This window comes from Salvelinus sp. IW2-2015, linkage group LG2, assembly GCF_002910315.2.
Source record: "Salvelinus sp. IW2-2015 linkage group LG2, ASM291031v2, whole genome shotgun sequence".
NCBI classification, from domain to species: domain Eukaryota; kingdom Metazoa; phylum Chordata; class Actinopteri; order Salmoniformes; family Salmonidae; genus Salvelinus; species Salvelinus sp. IW2-2015.
In genome coordinates, this window is record NC_036839.1 from 12,873,617 (window position 1) to 12,891,809 (window position 18,193).

Sequence of the window (18,193 nt, forward strand, 5' to 3'; positions counted from 1 at the left end):
TACTGAACCCTGTACCTTAGAGGATGCTGCCCTATGTACAGTTGAAGTTGGAAGTTTACATACACCTTAGCCAAATACATTTAAACTCAGTTTTTCACAATTCGCGACATTTCAATCCTAGTAGAAATTCCGTGTTTTAGGTCACGTTAAGGACACACACTTTATTTTAAGAATGTGAAATGTCAAGAATACTAGGAGAGAATTAGTTTCTTTCAGCTTTTATTTCTTGTCAATCACATTCCCAATGGTAAGACGTTTACATAACTTCAATTAGTATTTGGTAGAGCAAATTGCCTACTTAAATGTAATTATACTCTTGGGTCAAACATTTTGGGTAGAGGCTTCCAGCAAGCTTCTCGCACAATGAGTTGGTGGCATGGAATTTTGCCATTCCTCTGACAGAGCTGGTGTGAAATACTGGAGTCCCAGCGTTGTAAGGCCCTTCTTTTCACACACAAACACGCTATTTTCTAGTTCTGCCCACACATTTTCTAGGATGAGAGGATGCGAGGCGCTTGTGATGGCGCTACTCGCAACCTGGACTTTCAGGTGTCCTAAGCAATTTTGGCCGACAACTGTGTAAGTCGTGCCTGGGGATCATTGTCGCCAGATTGGAAGACCCCATTTCCGCCGACAAGCCTTTAAGCTCTGACTGATGTCTCTTGAGAATGTTGCTTCAACATATCGTACATCAATTTTCCTGCCTCATGAAGGCAATTTTTTTGTGAAGTGCACAGTCCCTCCTGCAGCAAGCCACCCCACAAACATGATGCTGCATCCCGTGCTAAATGGTTGGGTTGGTGTTTCTTCGGCTTGCAAGCATCCCCCTTTTCCTCCAACATAACGCATGGGTCATATGGCTAACAGTTTTAGTTTTGTTGTTTCATCAGACACAGAGGAACATTTCGCAGAAAAAGTTACGATCTTTGTCCCATGTGCAGTTGCAACCGTAGTCTGGTCTTTTTATGGCGGTTTTGGAGCAGTGGCTTTCTTCCTTGCTGAGTGGCCTTGTCAGGTTGATGTCGATATAAGAGCTTGTTTTACTGTGGATATAGATACTTTTGTACCTGTATCCTCCACATCTTCACAAAGGTCCTTCTGCTGTTGTTCTGGGATTGATTGCACTTTTTGCACCAAAGCATGTTCATCTCTAGGAGACAGAACGCGTCTCCTTCCTGGGCGGTATGACAGCTGCATAGTCCATGTGTTTATACTTGCGTACTATATTGTTTGTACAGATGAACGTGGTACCTTCACGCATTTGGAAATTTCTCCCAAGGATGACAGACTTGTGGGGTCTGCAATTTCCTGAGGTCTTGGCTGATTTCTTTTGATTTTCCCTGATGTCAAGCAAAGAGGCACTGAGTTTGAAAGTAGCCTTGAAATACATCCACAGGTACATCTCACATTGACTCAAATTATGTCAATTAGGCGTAATCAGAAGCTTCTAAAGCCATGACACGTTAGATTTTTCCTGGAATTTTCCAACTGTTCAAAGGTACAGGCAACTTAGTGGATGTAAACTTCTGAATTAACAGTGAAGTTAAGAGTTAAATAGATTTGTTTGTAAACAATTGTTGGAACAATTTACTTGTGTCATGCACAAAGTAGATGTCCTAACCGACTTGCCAAAACTATAGTTTGTTATCAAGGAATGTGTGGAGTGATTGAAAAACGAGTTTTAATGACTCCAACCTAAGTGTATGTAAACTTCCGACTTCAACTGTACATAGACATGGAACACTGGTCACTTTAATAATGTTCACATTACATTACATTTCATATGTATAATACTGTATTCTAGTCAATGCCATCCTATTCAACTATTGCTGTGCATATACTATTCTATCCTACGTATTCTACAGAAATACTACATATTCTATTCACATACTGTCCATAATGTCTATACGTCCAATCACATACTGWACAGTATACAGTGCATTCGGAAAGTTTTCAGACCCCTACACTTTTTCCACTGTTTGTTACGTTACCGCCTTATTCTAAAATTGATTACATTAACATATTTCCTCATTAATCTACGCACAATAGCCCATAGTGTTTACATTAAAATATATATATTTTTTAATGTACTCAGTACTTTGTTGAAGCACCTTTGGCAGCTATTACAGCCTCGAGTCTTCTTGGGTATGACGCTACAAGCTTGGCACACCTGTATTTGGAGAGTTTCTCCCATTCTTCTCTGCAGATCCTCTCAAGCTCTGTCAGGTTGGATGGGGAGTGTCGCTGCACAGCTATTTTCAGGTCTTTCCAGAGATGTTCGATTGGGTTAAAGTGAGGGCTCTGGRTGGGCCACTCAAGGACATTCAGAGGCTTGTCCTGAAGCCACTCCTGCGTTATCTTGGCTGTGTGCTTAGGGTCGTTGTCCTGTTGGAAGGTGAACCTTCACCACAGTCTGAGGTCCTGAGCGCTKTGGAGCAGGTTTTCATCAAGGATCTCTCTGTACTTTGCTCTGTTCATATTTCCCTCGATCCTGACTAGTCTCCCAGTCCCTGCCGCTGGAAAACATCCCAACAGCATGATGCTGCCACCACCATACTTCACGTAGGGATGGTGCCAGGTTTCCTCCAGTTGGCATTCAGGCCAAAGTGTTCAATCTTGGTTTCATCAGACCAGAGAATCTTGTTTTTCATGGTCTGAGAGTCCTTTAGGTGCCTTTTGGCAAACTCCAAGCGGGCTGTCAGGTGCCTTTTACTGAGAAGTGYCTTTCGTCTACCATATAGGCCTGATTGGTGGAGTGCTGCAGAGATGTTTGTCCTTCTGGGAGGTTRTCCCATCTCCACAGAGGAACTCTGGAGCACTGTCAGTGACCATCGGGTTTTTGGTCACCTCCCTGACCAAGGCCTTTCTACCCCGATAGCTAAGTTTGGCCGGGCGGCCAGCTCTCGGAAGAGTCGTGGTGGTTCCAAACTTCTTCCATTTAACAATGATGGAGGCCACTATGTTCTTGGGCGCATTCAATGCTGCAGAAAAGTTTTGGTACCCTTCCCCAGATCTGTGCCTCGTCATAATCCTGTCTCGGAGCTCTACGGACAATTCCTTCAACCTCYTGGCTTGGTTTTTGCTTTGACATACATTGTCAACTTTGGGACCTTATATAGACAGGTGTGTGCCTTTCCAAATCATGTCCAATCAATTGAATTTTCCACAGGTGGACTCCAATCACGTTGTAGAAACATCTCAAGGATGATCAATGGAAACAGGATGCACTTGAGCTTAATTTCAAGTCTCATAGCAAAGGGTCTGAATACTTATCTAAATAAGGTATTTCTGTTTCTWAAAAAAAAAAAWTGCCCAAATTTCTGAACTTGTTTTTGATTTGTCATTATGGGTTATTGTGTGTAGATCGCAGGGAAAAATATAATTTAATCAATTTTAGAATAYGGCTGTAATGTAACAAAATCTGGAATAAGTCTGAATACTTTTCGAATGCACTGTGTGTGTGTTTTTATATATATATATATAAATTATCCGAACTCTGACATTGCTCGTCTTAATATTTCTGTATTTCTTGATTCCATTCTTTTACTTTTAGATGTGTATATATTGTTGTGAATTGTTAGATATTATTGCACTGTTGGAGCTAGGAACACAAGCATTTCACTACACCCACAATAACATCTGCTAAATATGTGTATGCAACCATTACATTTCTATTCGATTTGTTCACTTCCCTTCATTTAAAGGAKATTTACTGTAAGAAATATGATGGAAACTTCCATTAGCCCAATGCTTTTAGGTTTGTGGGATGTAGTATACACTTCAGGAGAAAGGAAATATGATTGTGATGCACCCCAGGTCTCTGTGGCTCATACTAACACCGTTTCCTTTCTCTGGTGGTCTTCAGGACGGATGGAACCAACACCACTTCATCACGCCCGTGTCTACTCTAGAGCGCGACAGATTCAAGTCTCAGCCCACCCTCCCTACCAGCACCATACAGATGTCACCGGTCAACCAGTCAGGTCAGCCTAGCTACGTAGACAATCATTCACCTAGGCTACGTCCCAAATGGCAATCTATTCCCTAGGGGGCCTAGTGCACTACTTTTGACCAGGGCCAACYGGGCTCTTTTCAAAAGTAATGCACTAGATAGGAAATGAGGAGCCGTTGGGGACGTAGCCCTAGATAAGGAACGAATGCGTTTCAATTCAACGTTTCGTTGTTTTGACCTCCATGTTGTGTTCTCCACAGCTGGCAGTGCAACCTCCTCTCCTGCAATGCTGGGAATCAAAGAACACCGTTCTGATTATCACAGGGCACAGTCAACTATGCAATTTTATAAAAACCAAGGGGACAACAATGTACATAAATACCAATATACAGGTAAACAATGAGCATAGAGAATTATCACACAAAAATCGCCCATAAAAACKGTGTATCGGTTGAATCGTTGGAATTTGATTGAAAACATATCAGCCATGTGCACCAGACCGTGATCAAAGTATCCCCTAGGGCCTTTCTGCCTCTATGTAGGGCGTAATCCATCTCACCACTCCCAGGAATCGCATTCCATGCCCCCTCTCCCCTAGCTCTCCGCTAGCTATCCCCTACCTCCCTGTTTCTTATCATCCTTATTGGGAGCTGGAGGCTCTTRGACGGTCGGTAGTTCAAAAGAGCACTTGAGCCTCTTTGTTGCGTTTAAGTGGGTCTGCTGAGCAATATAGTCGTTGGTCCGCCCGCATTGTGAGCAACTCGGCTCAGCAGCCACTACAAAGCGGTCATTGTTAGTTGCCCTGAGGAAGAGTTGGGCTACTTCCCAAATGGCACCCTATTCCCTYTATAGTGCACTACTTTTGACCAGAGCCCTGGTCTAAAGTAGTGCACTATATATGGGAAAGGGTGCCATTTGGGAAGTGCCCTACTCTTCCTCAGGGCAACTAACAATGGCCGCTGCCAGATGGAGAGCCCTCAATGGGGTGCTGAGACGGCAGAGTAAACAGAGCTGGGGAAGCTGCAGCCTCCCTGCCTAACCTTCTGCCTGGCTACCCAGCAACACTCCCTGGAGTAATATTGTACGGTAACAACGTTTATGTTCATGGCAATTTTAAGTTATACCGTTATCTTGATCATTTCTCTTCCAGGGTCTGGAAAGCCGTCACCATATTATATCGGGTCCTACTCCTCGCCGACAAGAGAGGACCCCAGAAGAGCACAGGTAAATTCACTACAGACTCTAAATCAATCCCTTTTGGTCGAACATCTCCATCTTTCCCTGCGCTATCAACTTGGCCGGTGCAGGCGGCTGGTTCGCTCCGCTACACTAATGGAAGGAGACTGACACGTATTACAGTGTGGGTGAATGAGGGAGTTGGGAGACGTCCAACACATCAGTCATTGTGTGAGCGAGAGTGAATGTGACTGCTGTAATAGGAATGGGCTGGGCGGCAGTGGGTGCGTCTCAGGCACCTGTCACAGTGTGGACACGTCCCTGTGTGCCTACTCGGATAACACCCAAGAGAAGGGAGCTTTGTGCCCTCCTTTCCTCCCTCTACCCGTCTCTGACTAGACAGGAAATAGACAGTCAGGATATTACACCCAAAGGAGGCTAGTGAAGGAAGGATYTCTCATAATAATGGTTGTGATGGCGTTAATGGAATGGTTTCAAACGCACGGAAGCCATTTCTTTGATGTTTGATAATATTCATTCTTTTCCAGCCATTACTTGGAGCCCGTCCTCCGATTTTAAAGAGCCACCACTCATTACAACCAACTTTGTTCAGCCATACAGCGTGAATTTTGATACACAAAGTTGTAATACGTTTGAATCAACAAACTATCATCCTTTTCTCCCATCAGACAGTTAAAAGTAGATATTTTCCTTTATTTGACATAGACCGATCTGATTGTGTTGCTTCTGTTGTCTCCACAGCAGCAGATGTACTACACCGAGGAGCCGAGCAGGCGGAACTACGACACCTACAGAATGTACCTGCAGTCTCCACACGGCTACGATGACCCCTACGTGGAGGAAGTGGTCAGCTTTCCCCCCACGGCKGACTACAGCTCAAAGTCGCACGGTCACGGACTCAAATCCACCACGAACTACGTGGACTTTTACTCCACCACCCGGAGGCCTTCCTACAGGGCGGATCAGTACCCAGGTTCGCCAGATTCCTGGGTATAGGGACTCCATCTTGGAAACCCTGACAGATTAACTCTTCCATAAACTTTTACTTGTATGTTTGTTTTTGAAAATGTGGATCTGAATGTGGAGATCGATGCGATGGCAGATGGAGAAATGGAATGTTAACCAAAGAAAGAAGGAAACCAAGGAATGTGTTTATTTTTATTTTTAAAGAAGAGCAGTGGGMGTGTTCGGGGCGGGCGGCACTGGACATTATCGTGAGTGTTGTCCTGCTCTGTCTAGATGTTAGTTTTTCTTTTGGAAACCTGTAGCTGTGGTAGCATGGTGAAGGTGTGGGTTATGTGATGAAAGGTTTGCGGTAAAGAGTCAGAAGGYGGAATGTGTATGTTCGTAGGCAAAAATGGATCATGAACTCATATCTGTAAAAAAATATATAGTAACCTAAAGATGTTAGTTTGTACAGAGGGATCAAATTGTATTTGTTCTTAATGTTGAGATTGTGTATGCCATGGAGTCTTGTACATTTCCTTCATTTTATTGTAAATACAGAAAAAATGCCACCTGGTTTACGTTCATCAGCACTGGTAAAGAGGTGTGCCATGTCAAATCTATATTATAGATCTATAAATATATGAAGAAATAAAGGGAGGGGGGAAAGATGGCATCATAACACAAACATGCAACGATAATAAAAGTTCACTTTTGTTTTTTAAATTAATTGTGTAATTGCAGACATTTTTGTGACTGAAAGATATTCTCTTTATTTTTCCATTCTCTGTCCTGGATCTTTCATCAATAGTTCGCTGACATTTTCTGTGCACAACAACCAACAGAAATAAATGTGAACATTTGYTCCATGAAGAGCTCTTACAACTCCTCCCTAACTATGCTTCCTCATCCTCTCCTCTTTGCATACATCCAATTATTTCAGTAAAAAAAAGACAACGATACGTCCCTAATAAAATGGCACCCTATTCTTTACATAGGTCTCTAGTCAAATGTAGTGCACTATYGGCCTTTGTCAAAAGTAGTGCACTATATAAAGAATATGGTGTCATTTGGGATAGACACCATGATAGAATGACCAGACAATTTTCTTCGTCTTATTTCATAAACAGACTAAAGACRTTTCCAGATACACTTTGAAAGTTGTTAGAAGTGACAAAAAGACCGATAGTGGAGGCATCGTTTTTTATCTTCAGGACATCAAGTTTTATTTTCAAAATGTTTTAAACAATTTATTACATAAATATCACGCATTTATCACTAAGATAAATGAGAGATTTTCATAAACTCATATCTCTAGCCCCTCCCTGTACTCTTGGTCTTTCAMAATGTACAGATCTTTAAAAAGTCAGATAGTGATGTGTAAATTCACACTACCATCACCATATTGCTTACATCTATTCCGCTTATATTCAGATCTGAAAACAAAAGGGGCGTGGCTGGAGGTTGTTTTTGAACTAYGCAATGGTGTTGAATAAATGACAGAATTGGTAGATAAGAAGTAGGATTAGATTATGAACATCCTCAATGAGCACCATGCACACATGCGCRGATCTATACACTGAATGGATAGAACATGCAAGTTGTTGAAACTGTTCACTCCATATTTCTGGTTCACTCGTGGAATAAATGAGTCTGCTGCAGCCACATGCTGCTGATGCTCGCTTCCTGCGTAAACTAAGTCATTTTCCTTTCAGCAGTATAAAGTGGGCGTTGTGGTACTTTGTCTTCTGTTATTGTTGTTCAGAAGTCGAGAATGGTGCAACTATCTAAATCTGGAGTAAGAGAGAGTCCTGAATTGAAGGCTGGCCATCCTCCAGCAGGTATGGTGGTGACTTATTCATATTAATTCGTKATTTGCATCAAGTTGTGCATATTTTCTTTGTCCAAAAATGTGTTCGATGTAATGTKTTGTTTGCTTTTTCGAGGCGGTAAGTGTGGTTTACATTCAGTGCATTTACAATATAGGCCTGATCTTGTTTTCGCCTGCAAACATTGTTACAATCTTGTAAACACATTGGTAGACGACAATGTTGGAACGCACGCTCAAATCTCAAGTGCGTAGGTGGTAAACGAGTTAAAACTAAAGTAGTTCTAAATGCCCCCATTACTGCTACTATGATCTTTTTTTCGTTACGATGCGTGAAGAAAATTGAATCGGTGCATAGCTTATTGTGCAAACATGGTACATTCTGTGCTCTAAGCTGCACTCAAGGGACAGGCCAACACTGTTCATACAGTTAAGTGAATGTCCTCTGCAGATTTTTGCTTATGTATGGTGATTTTGAGTACAAATAGTCCCACTCAAACTATTATTAAAATGCTAATTGACGGGATYTTTGCATTTCCACAAATCTTTGGTTTTGGACCTGGCCTACGATATGCCTATTGCATACTGTTCTGGTGTGACATGCAGATGTCGCAGAAAATAAATTATGGGGCCGTAGGAGTGATAAAAAAAAAAAATTGGATCAGTTCTGCCCTGCTTGATACCTGCCCCTGAAAGAGATTCTTTGCACAGTACAAATGTAATTATTTCTGAGCTACACGTTGTTTGGTGGTATTCTAGAACATCAAAGCACTTTTTGTTTTGACAGGATGTGGGTAAAGTAGACTATTTTGATTAAACCTGCCTACAGCAAGTCTATGGAAAAGAAACAACAAGGCTGATCTCTATTCTCACTGCCAACTTTCTTCTTCCAACACTGACACTCCCAAAGTCTCATTGTATAATGGCAAAATTCCAAGACATTATAACCTGAAGTTGTTTGGTTTTGTCTTACAGTAACTCTGAAMAGTTTTAACTCCTTCATGACCAAGTGCAGGAAGTTGTATAACTTTCCAAATGGCATTAAATTCTGGATTTGCAAAGAATGAGTATGTAATTAATTTATTTTCCCCTATTTTAAACGGTTCCGCTCTGGCACCACAGTGAAGGCTGGGGGGAAACGAGTGGTCAAGAAAASCTGTGAGGAGAGTCATGCCACCCACCATGTGAACCCAGAGAGGGAACACAAAGTTCCCAAACCCAGGTACAGTTCAYGTAGCCCATCTCTGTTCAAGTATTTTATTCTATTTGGTGCCAAATGACAATGACCCAATACTCCCAAATACAGGGTCTRGTCATTTACAAATGTTTTTGTTTTTACATTGAGAATGCGTCAGGAAAACACTTAACTGCAATGTTTGTCGTTAAACATGTAATACTGTTCTAGATCTGCAGCCACCTCCAGCAGAATGCAGCAAATCAGTGTCTTGATGTCAGGAACACTTGACAAGGTAAGGATATCTGACTTAAAATGATGGCTGCATCAGTCCCACAAGGGTTGGCCAAAAAGCAGGTTTAGATGTGGGGGGAGTGTCTTCATTCGTAATTTTAATGCAAGTCTCAACACTTTACTCGTAGCCTAGCTTCTTCAGATTGGCATAGTAAAATGGTCTCCTCCGGATTGCTTGTTAAGCCATGATTTTATAAAATGTCCTCATTGTTTCAGTTGGGACATGACTTCCCAGAGACCCCAGTAAGTGTGAAACACAGCAGACTCAGACCTGCTATGGAGAAGGCACACTCGCCAGCTTTCAAGTCCAGCTTCTGCATCCAGCAACCGAAAAAGTTCTGAAGCAACGTGTTGAAGTTGCCTGAGGGGAAATGTGAAGTCGCCTGTGAAAGACCAACAGGATGTGTTAGTTATATGCATGAGGGGACCGACATGAGACATCAGAAAATTCTTTAATGTTTAACTTTCTTGATTTAATGTAGAATCAATTCGGCTGTTAATTAGTTGCAATTTGTAACTTTGCTACTTTTAGGTGAGAAAGTGGAGCTTTGCAGGGTTATGGTGGGTTTTCAGCTTACTCCAAACCAGCACTTACTGTGCCTTTACATTTTTTTATTTTTACGAATGAGACATCCTGTAACCCTAAGTGAACTAAAGGCACACATGGTGGGCATTTTTGAAATGGTATGTTGCATAAGTGGGTATAAGCTGGATGACTGACTTTTGTCATTGAGTGTTTTCATAGTGAAAAGCTTGAATAAAAAAAAACTGCATGGCATTAAACATTTTGTCCTTTGTTTTTTATGGTTACTTCTAGATTAAATAAAATACAATTAATGAATTGTTCAGTTGAAAGTGTTGCTTTTTCATACTGCAAATTTTGTAATGACCAGAGGGTGGCGACAACTAACTCCTGTTAGCTTGAAGGAGATGGAATTTTTCGTTGCTTTTTTTAAGCTTTACCATGGATGTTTACACCTAGGAAAACCAGGGTCTGAGTCCTTTCCCCTGTCATGAGGTATTTTCTGGCTTGCTTGTCTATTATATTGATGGGAACTGCTCTTCCACATGCATATTTTACATCACTACACCATTTCATAATTATAGTACTATGCAGTATTTCCCAAGAGTGACACTCTGCCAGCAGTATGCCAGTGTCCTGGTGTTTACACAGAAACTAACCTTTTGTTGCCTGTCTTTGTGGCAAAGAAGTCAGTGCCAGTAAAAGCCTTTTATGGCACACTGGGAAATACTAGGCCATACTAACCTGTCATTTTGCAAGATGGTAGTAGCATAACGCAGGAAACAAATGTTTTTACATCAATTGGCAGTCTTAGCTGGATTCTATTCCAGCAGCTGGTGAGGTTGGACAGAATATGAGAAGGCCCTCGCTTTGTTCTCTCCTTCAGCCTATGAGGCTTTTTGATCCGTTGGGATTCGGGCTAGTTACCTGTGCATTCATAACAAGGAGACTGGAGGATAGATATCATATTTATAACATTGAGATACCATGCACACCTAAAGCTCTGTGGTGCTCAATGTTCACTCAAGCCTTTGGTACCATCTGTGTATGTAATTCTGAGGCCTCAGTCTCTAGCTGAGGGATGGAGTGGTTGGTGGTCTGCTGAGCTGCAGACAGATGGTGCATTTCCCTGCCAATGACTTCCCAGCCATCTGACAGGGTTGATTGCTTCTATGACATCTGCTGTACTGCTGAGAAAACACGAGTCCAACAATAACCCTGCCTCGCGCAGGGGAGGAGGAGTTGAGGAGAGAGGTAACCAAAATATGTGCTGTTTCTTAATCATATTCTGTTATATTTTAAAACATTTCTGCTCAAGAAAATAATTATAGGAACGACGTTGTTATAAACAATATGAAAACCAATGCCTAATATAAGTTGTAGTATCCATTGTGGTGTACAGGCTACTTCTGTGGTTGTTAGTCCTTGTATATTTTACTTATTAAGTTTTTACACCAGGAGGGCCACGTGTATGGGTGGTACAAGGAAGTGGGAATACATTTTGTRGTTGTATTTAACCTTTATTTAACAAGGCAAGTCAGTTAAGAACAAATTATTATTTACAATGACGCAGCTGGGCCAATTGTGCGCCGCCCTATGGGACTCCCAATCACAGCCGGATGTGATGCAGCCTGGATTCGAACCAGGGTGTCTGTAGTGACGCCTCTAGCAATGAGATGCAGTGCCTTAGACTAATGTGCCACTCGGGAGCTTCCACATAAAAATGTTTTAAAAGTTGCACATTTTTTATTTCAGACCGGTCACTTCCATCCCGAAAATTGAAAGTACTTGAAAAGACAGTTGATTGAGATAGCAGTTTGTGCCTCACGGTGTCGCCATARACCTGACTATAATGGTATAAAGAGCAAGCCTAAGGCACGTGTACTTTACTTCACATTAAATATCACTCAATGAAACACTAATCCAGTAATCTTCGTTCAGCAAGTAATTTTACACCACATCAAAAACGTTTCGCAAATGTAATATCGGCCTACATGGAATAAACGTAACAACAACAAAACAACAACAAAGGGCCTTGTAGTTTTGCCCACATAATAAATGCGCATCACTACTGTACTTTGATTAAATAAGATTGTGCACATTAGGCATGCKCTATGCATGTTGGTCTGCATGGTTACCAGTACCGTGCACTGCAGTTGATGCGCAGTTGCGCGCACGACCAAGTTATAAATGACCTCATGGWGAGAGGGAGGAGCTCGCGCAGTACCTTTGGTCCATCAAASGATTCATGTGGAGATAAGCTGTTGGAAAACTTTTCCTACTGAGATATCCATGACATTTACCAGGTAAATATTTGACTTAAGTTCAGTGTGTTCGTCTTTAGAGAACTATCAAGTACAGCTTGGACTGTGTTTAGTTTGGTTTGAGGAGAGAAAGTAGCCTAACTTAGCTAGCTATTTGGAGAGTTTAGTTTCGGCTTTTCTCAGGCTGTCTAGTGGAGGAAGAGCTAGTAAGGAGGATGAATACGCTGGAACGTGAATGACTGGAAGCGCTGTGAGTTCACATTGGAGAAAGAAACAGAACGTTAAATTAACATGTCTATTGCTATTATACGGGAAGTGTGTTTAATAGTGAGCGATAGGGCCTCACTTTAAAATCAATTATTTGTTGAGCAAAGTAGAGGGTTCTTGTGAAAGTGCGCTCATTGACAGCTCGAGCTTTAAGTCAAGCTGTCAAGTCTTAACTAAAATCTTTAGACATTTCTATTGAGTCCAACCATAACTTAAACTTATGTTCAAAAACTTTAGCTGTGCAACTTGGCAGMTTTTGTCGCTGTTATCAGGCCACTCAGAACCTCGCTGAACTAAATCCTGTTGGCRTTATTTGATTTTATAGTCTCACGCTGAAACTGCCGCTCATTTTGGCGTGCTTGGGAAATGTGTAAACTGTCTGCAATGCATTCCTACAAGAGACAAAAAAAAAATAACAGCTGTTGGCTTTGCTACTACTATGAATAACATGGTAATGGTATAGTAACACGTTAGTTACACACAACGTAAACATTATTTGGCCAGATACCAATTAATTTAAGTACAGTATAGGCTAATTATATWTTTTTCAGGTAAAACACCACACACTGTGTGCCATAGTAGCTAGAATAACAGGTATCCCACCCCTTTTTAACCCTATCCGCAAACCCTTCCATTTTACTATATTGTTCTTGTGTTGTTACCCCTCTATAATAAAACCAAGTAGGTTGATGTGGTSTATTCCCGTGTTTATTGTGTGAAACTAACTAGTTACCATACCATTAACAATTCTATTGCACTTTATTATATTCTGTAATGTTAAGTGCTAAAATGATATCCTGTTTTTAATGGATCAGAAATAGTTTATTACATAGTAATGTGGTCTTGTTTGATGCTTGAAATGTATATGATGTGGTGGTTTTGAATTCAAGACCCAACCCATATGCAGTATACTTGCTCACCCTTGGTTTGAGTCATGTTGAAGTAAGTTTGTTCTGTTTACATAAGACACTTCCTTGCTTTTTGGAACTCATGTAAACCTCAGATGCTTTAAAAAGTTACTGTAGTTCTTTCTGAAAAGTTCTTCATGCTGAAAGGTCCGTTTCCATTTTGATGAAAAGGGGCAGTTTATTTGAATGAACATAGCATGTCCTCGCTGAACTTTGTGATGGTAGGCTACCTGGAAAGTGCTTTGAGTCTGACACAAAGTTCAGATGAATTCAAACCATTTTGTTGTTGTGTCCTACATAGTCACTACAGTTCAGTTGACCTTACATATGATAAGATAAAAGCTTGTCTCTTCTCTATTAAACATTTACATATCCATAACCTTCAGAGTTAGCCTATTATCCATTTCACAATCATGACATCTAAGCTTAAAAATATTTCCAGCTCCACAACTGGTGACTGACTGACTGCAGCTGACAGGTGCTTGCTTGTGATGACTGGACTGAAGTGTGCACTGTCATAATAGTTTATCTGAAGAAAACAAATGTTATAAGTCATTTGCAAAGTTAGTGTATGTAGCCTTTAAAGTGCCGAGGAGGTCTGTAGTCACAGTAGAGAACCTGGTTCCCATGGTTCATAGCCAGTTGCCCAGTAACAGGTGCTGGAACCAAGGAGACAATTTGGGGGTGAGGAGACAGTCAATGGAGCCACTGACCTGACAGTGTTCAGGCCAGGATGTCCAAACACTGTCCACATTATGTAGCAAATTATTCTACCACATAATGTGGCACATTATTCCAGTAATAAGGAGCAATATTGAATGTCTACTGACATGAAGAGTTTAATTGGGTTTTTATGGACCCTCATTACCAGAAAATTGTTCACCAGAATTGTTTTGTGTGGCAAAAACAGGGAAAGTGTGTGCTGTTTGTTTTCAGAGCTCTCCGTGTGAGTTGGTTTTATAAAATGAAATGTTATTGMAAGGATTCTCCGTGAATCTGGTTGTGCGCTAATGCTGGTGTAAAGATATGGGTTGACACTAGGGCTGTGATGGTCATGGAATTTTGGTTGACGGTCAGCCAAATGACCGCAGTCTCCATAATAACTGTTAGAATAGCACATTTTCTCCTCTCACTGCGAGTGTACCCATGAGTTTACCAGTTAAATTACCAGGGTTGCAGGTTCCAAGCCAGTTCTATTCATTCTATTTCTGTGTGTACTGCTGCTGCATTGTGGGGGGTGTTGCCTAGGCAACCAAAGACTCGTTTGCTACAACACCTAGCTTGTTTCTAATTTTATTGGTCACATACACATGGTTAGCAGATGTTATTGTGAGTGTAGTGAAATGCTTGAGCCTATATATTTATTTGAATGTATAAATATATGGATGAGCAATGTCAGAGCGGCATAGGCTAAGATGCAATAGATAGTATAGAATACAGTATAAACTGTACATATGAGATGAGTAATGCAAGATATGTAAACATTGTTAAAGTGGCATTATTAAAGTGACTAGTATTATTTATTAAAGTGGCCAATGATTTTAAGTCTGTATATAGGCAGCAGCCTCTCTGTGCTGGTGATGGCTGTTTAACAGTCTGATGGCCTTGAGATAGAAGCTGTTTTTCAGTCTCTTGGTCCCAGCTTTGATGCACCTGTACTGACCTCGCCATCTGGATGATAGCGGGGTGCTGAGCTGTAGTCAATGAACAGCATTCTTACATAGGTATTCCTCTTGTCCAGATGGGATAGGGCAGTGTGATGGCGATTGCATCATCTGTGGACCTATTGGGGCGGTAAACAAATTGAAGTTGGTCTAGGGTGACAGGTAAGGTGGAGGTGATATGATCCTTGACTAGTCTCTCAAAGCACATCATGATGACAGAAGTGAGTGCTACAGGGTGATAGTCATTTAGTTAAGTTACCTTTGCGTTCTTGGGTACAGAAACAATGGTGGCCATTTTGAAGCATGTGGGGACAGCAGACTGGGATAGGGAGAGATTGAATATGTCCGTAAACACACCAGCCAGCTGGTCTGCGCATGCTCTTAGGACGCGGCTAGGGATGCCGCCTGGGCCGGCAGCCTTGCGAGGGTTAACACGTTTAAATGTCTTATTCACGTCGGCCATGGAGAAYGAGAGCCCACAGTCCTTGGTAGCTGGCCGCGTCGGTGGCACTGTTATCCTCAAAGCGGGCAAAGAACGTGTTTACCTTGTCTGGCAGCAAGATGTGGGTGTCCGCGACGTGGCTGGTTTTCCTTTTGTAGTCCCTGATCTGTAAACCCTGCCACATACGTCTCATGTCTGAGCCGTTGAATTGCGACTCCACTTTGTCTCGATATTGACGTTTTGCCTGTTTGCTTTTCTTGCAGAGGGAACGACTACTCAGTTTGTATTCTGCCATATTCCCTTCCCCTTGCCATGTTTAAATGCGGTGGTTCATGCTTGCGCGAATGCTGCCATCTATCCACAGTTTATGGTTAGGGTAGGTTTTAATAGTCACAGTTTGTACAACATCTCCTATACACTTCTTGATAAACTCAGTGACCATTTCGGTGTACACTGTACATATTATTCTCAGAGGCTACCCGGAACATATACCAGTCCGCGTGATCAAAACAACCTTAAAGCGTGGATTCCGATTGATCAGACCAGTGTTGAATAGTCTTTAGCACGGGTGCTTCCTGTTTGAGTTTCTGCCTATAGGAAGGGAGGAGCAAAATGGAGTCGTAGTCAGATTTGCTTAAAGGAGGGCGGGGGAGGCCCTTGTATGCATCCCAGAAGTTAGACTAACAATGGAGCAGTGTTTTTCCTGTGTGAGTGCTACAGTCAATATGTTCATAGAATTTAAGTAACCTTTTCCTCAAATTTACTTTGTTAAAATCCCCAGCTACAATAAATGCAGCCTCAGGATATATGGTTTCCAGTTTGCATAAAGTTCAGTGAAGTTCCTTGAGGGCCGTCGTTGGTATCGGCTTGAGGGGGGATATACACTGCTGTGACAATAACCGAAGATAATTATCTTGGGAGATAATACGGTCAGCATTTGATTGTGAGGAATTCTAGGTCAGGTGAACAAAAGGACTTTGTCACGATTCCAATGGTGAATGAAGGAGTCAAGCGCAGAGAGCAGGTAGTTTTGAGCAAGTGGAATAAACTTTAATATTCCGAACAGAATATAAATGTGACGCCTACGCCACACAACAAAAGGGCGCGTCAAAATCCAGTCCACAATWAACTAGGACAAAATTCACACTACAAAAACACCACCACAACAAACAGAATAACAAGCCCGCACAAAAGTCGGCGGGCCAACTGGGTTTAAATAACCCCCTATCCTAAACACAAAACAGGTGATACAAATTAGACAAACTCAAAAGAAAACAGAAAAGGAGATCGGTGGCAGCTAGTAGACCGGAGACGACGACCGCCGAGCGCCGCCCGAACGGGAAGAGGCACCATCCTCGGCGGGATTCGTAACAGACTTGAGTTCCTGTATGTTGTTACAATTACACCATGAGTCGTTAATTATGAACATACACCCCCGCCCTTCTTCTTTTCAGAGAGATGTTAATTCCTTTCGGCGCGATGCACTGAGAATCCAGGTGGCTGTACCGATTCCGACAGCATATCCCGACAGAGCCTTGTTTCCATGAAACAGAGAATGTTACAATCCCTAATGTTTCTCTGGAAAGCAATTCTTGCCCTGATTTTGTCAACTTTGTTATCTAGGGATTGTACATTAGCGAGTAATATACTCGGAAGCGTTGGGGGTGTGCGCGCCTCCTAAGTCTGACTAGAAGACCTCTCTGACTCCCTCTCCTCCGGCGGCGTTGTTTTGGGTTGGCCTCTGGGATCAGTTCAAATGACCTGGGTGGTATGAAGAAAGGGTCCGCTTCAGGAAAGTCGTATTCCTGGTCGTAGTGCTGATAAGTTGACCGCTCTGATATCCAATAGTTTTTCCTGGCTGTATGTAATAACGCTTAAGATTTTCTGGGCTAACAATGTAATAAATAATACATGTCCGCACAAATCCCGTCTTCAGTCAACTTTTAAAAAATAAAATAAGTATTATTATTTTTTGTTTTAAACGTTTATTTTTATTTTCATGACGGTCTTCCTCCATAACCGTGGGTTATACAGTAACTGTGCCAGCCCTAGTTGACACCAATAACGAATGTGGCAGAGGGTTGTCAGTCCACCCTCCATAGGCTTGAAGTTGAGTGGGATGGGGTTTTCTGTTGGTTTCAAACAGAAAATTGATGATGTGCAATCACACTCCCATCCTCTGTTTGCAAAAGGGGTCTTGTGTTTTATTCAGATTTATTCTACATTTGTATGTGTTCAAATACAATGCCATTTTGGGGAAACCCCCCTCTTTATCTCTGTAATCTGGTCTCCTTCACCACCAGCAGTTACCATACCAGGTCAGTTAGGTGGTTGCTACTTAAAGTCCCCAGGACATTTACAGTATTAGGCAAGGCTGCCTTCTCGTCTTGTGCACCAGAGGCATGGAATAGTCTACAATCCATGCTTCATCTAGATATGTTAGTGCCACTGAATTAATTAAAAAATATTGATGGGATACTCTGTTACAGAGAGTAAATGCTTTTTTTAGGCTGGATCATGTTGTTGTATTGTTGTATATTTAATTCTGTAATCTATTGATTGTCGCTGCCTTCTTGGCCAGGACTCCCTTGAAAAATAGACTCTGGGCGTCAATGGGCTTTTCCTGGTTAAATAAAGGTACATCATTTTTTTTTTTAAAGCCTTCCCAGAAGAGTGGCCAATGATTTTGTAATGAGATCTTCTATGAACAGGTGTCCACATACTTTTGGTCATGT

General features: G+C 41.8%; 3 protein-coding genes across 19 annotated transcripts in view; all 3 read left to right on the plus strand.

Moving 5' to 3' along the window:
* Positions 1–6,967, plus strand: part of LOC111974551 (plakophilin-4-like) — a 119,701-nt gene extending 112,734 nt beyond the window's left edge. For 7 of the 9 annotated variants that reach the window (XM_024002337.2, XM_024002356.2, XM_024002345.1 and 4 more), the window contains 4 exons: positions 3,866–3,983; positions 4,213–4,344; positions 5,103–5,176; positions 5,891–6,967. In XM_024002337.2, the coding sequence (XP_023858105.1) occupies positions 3,866–3,983; positions 4,213–4,344; positions 5,103–5,176; positions 5,891–6,145 (579 nt within the window). In that variant the 3' untranslated portion in view covers positions 6,146–6,967. The remainder of the gene's footprint in view (positions 1–3,865; positions 3,984–4,212; positions 4,345–5,102; positions 5,177–5,890) is intronic. The other 2 variants (XM_024002382.2, XM_024002392.2) reach the window with 1 other exon arrangement.
* A 564-nt stretch (positions 6,968–7,531) lies between these two features.
* Positions 7,532–10,173, plus strand: LOC111974577 (death-associated protein-like 1 homolog). The gene is made up of 4 exons (XM_024002418.2): positions 7,532–7,935; positions 9,045–9,144; positions 9,328–9,391; positions 9,607–10,173. Exons 1-4 carry the CDS (start codon positions 7,869–7,871, stop codon positions 9,730–9,732), a joined length of 357 nt encoding a protein of 118 aa, XP_023858186.1. The 5' UTR covers positions 7,532–7,868; the 3' UTR covers positions 9,733–10,173.
* A 1,961-nt stretch (positions 10,174–12,134) lies between these two features.
* Positions 12,135–18,193, plus strand: part of LOC111974587 (protein TANC1) — a 278,980-nt gene continuing 272,921 nt past the window's right edge. For all 9 annotated transcript variants that reach the window (XM_070447122.1, XM_024002429.1, XM_024002466.1 and 6 more), the window contains exon 1: positions 12,135–12,219. The gene's annotated coding sequence lies outside the window, so the exon portion shown is untranslated. The remainder of the gene's footprint in view (positions 12,220–18,193) is intronic.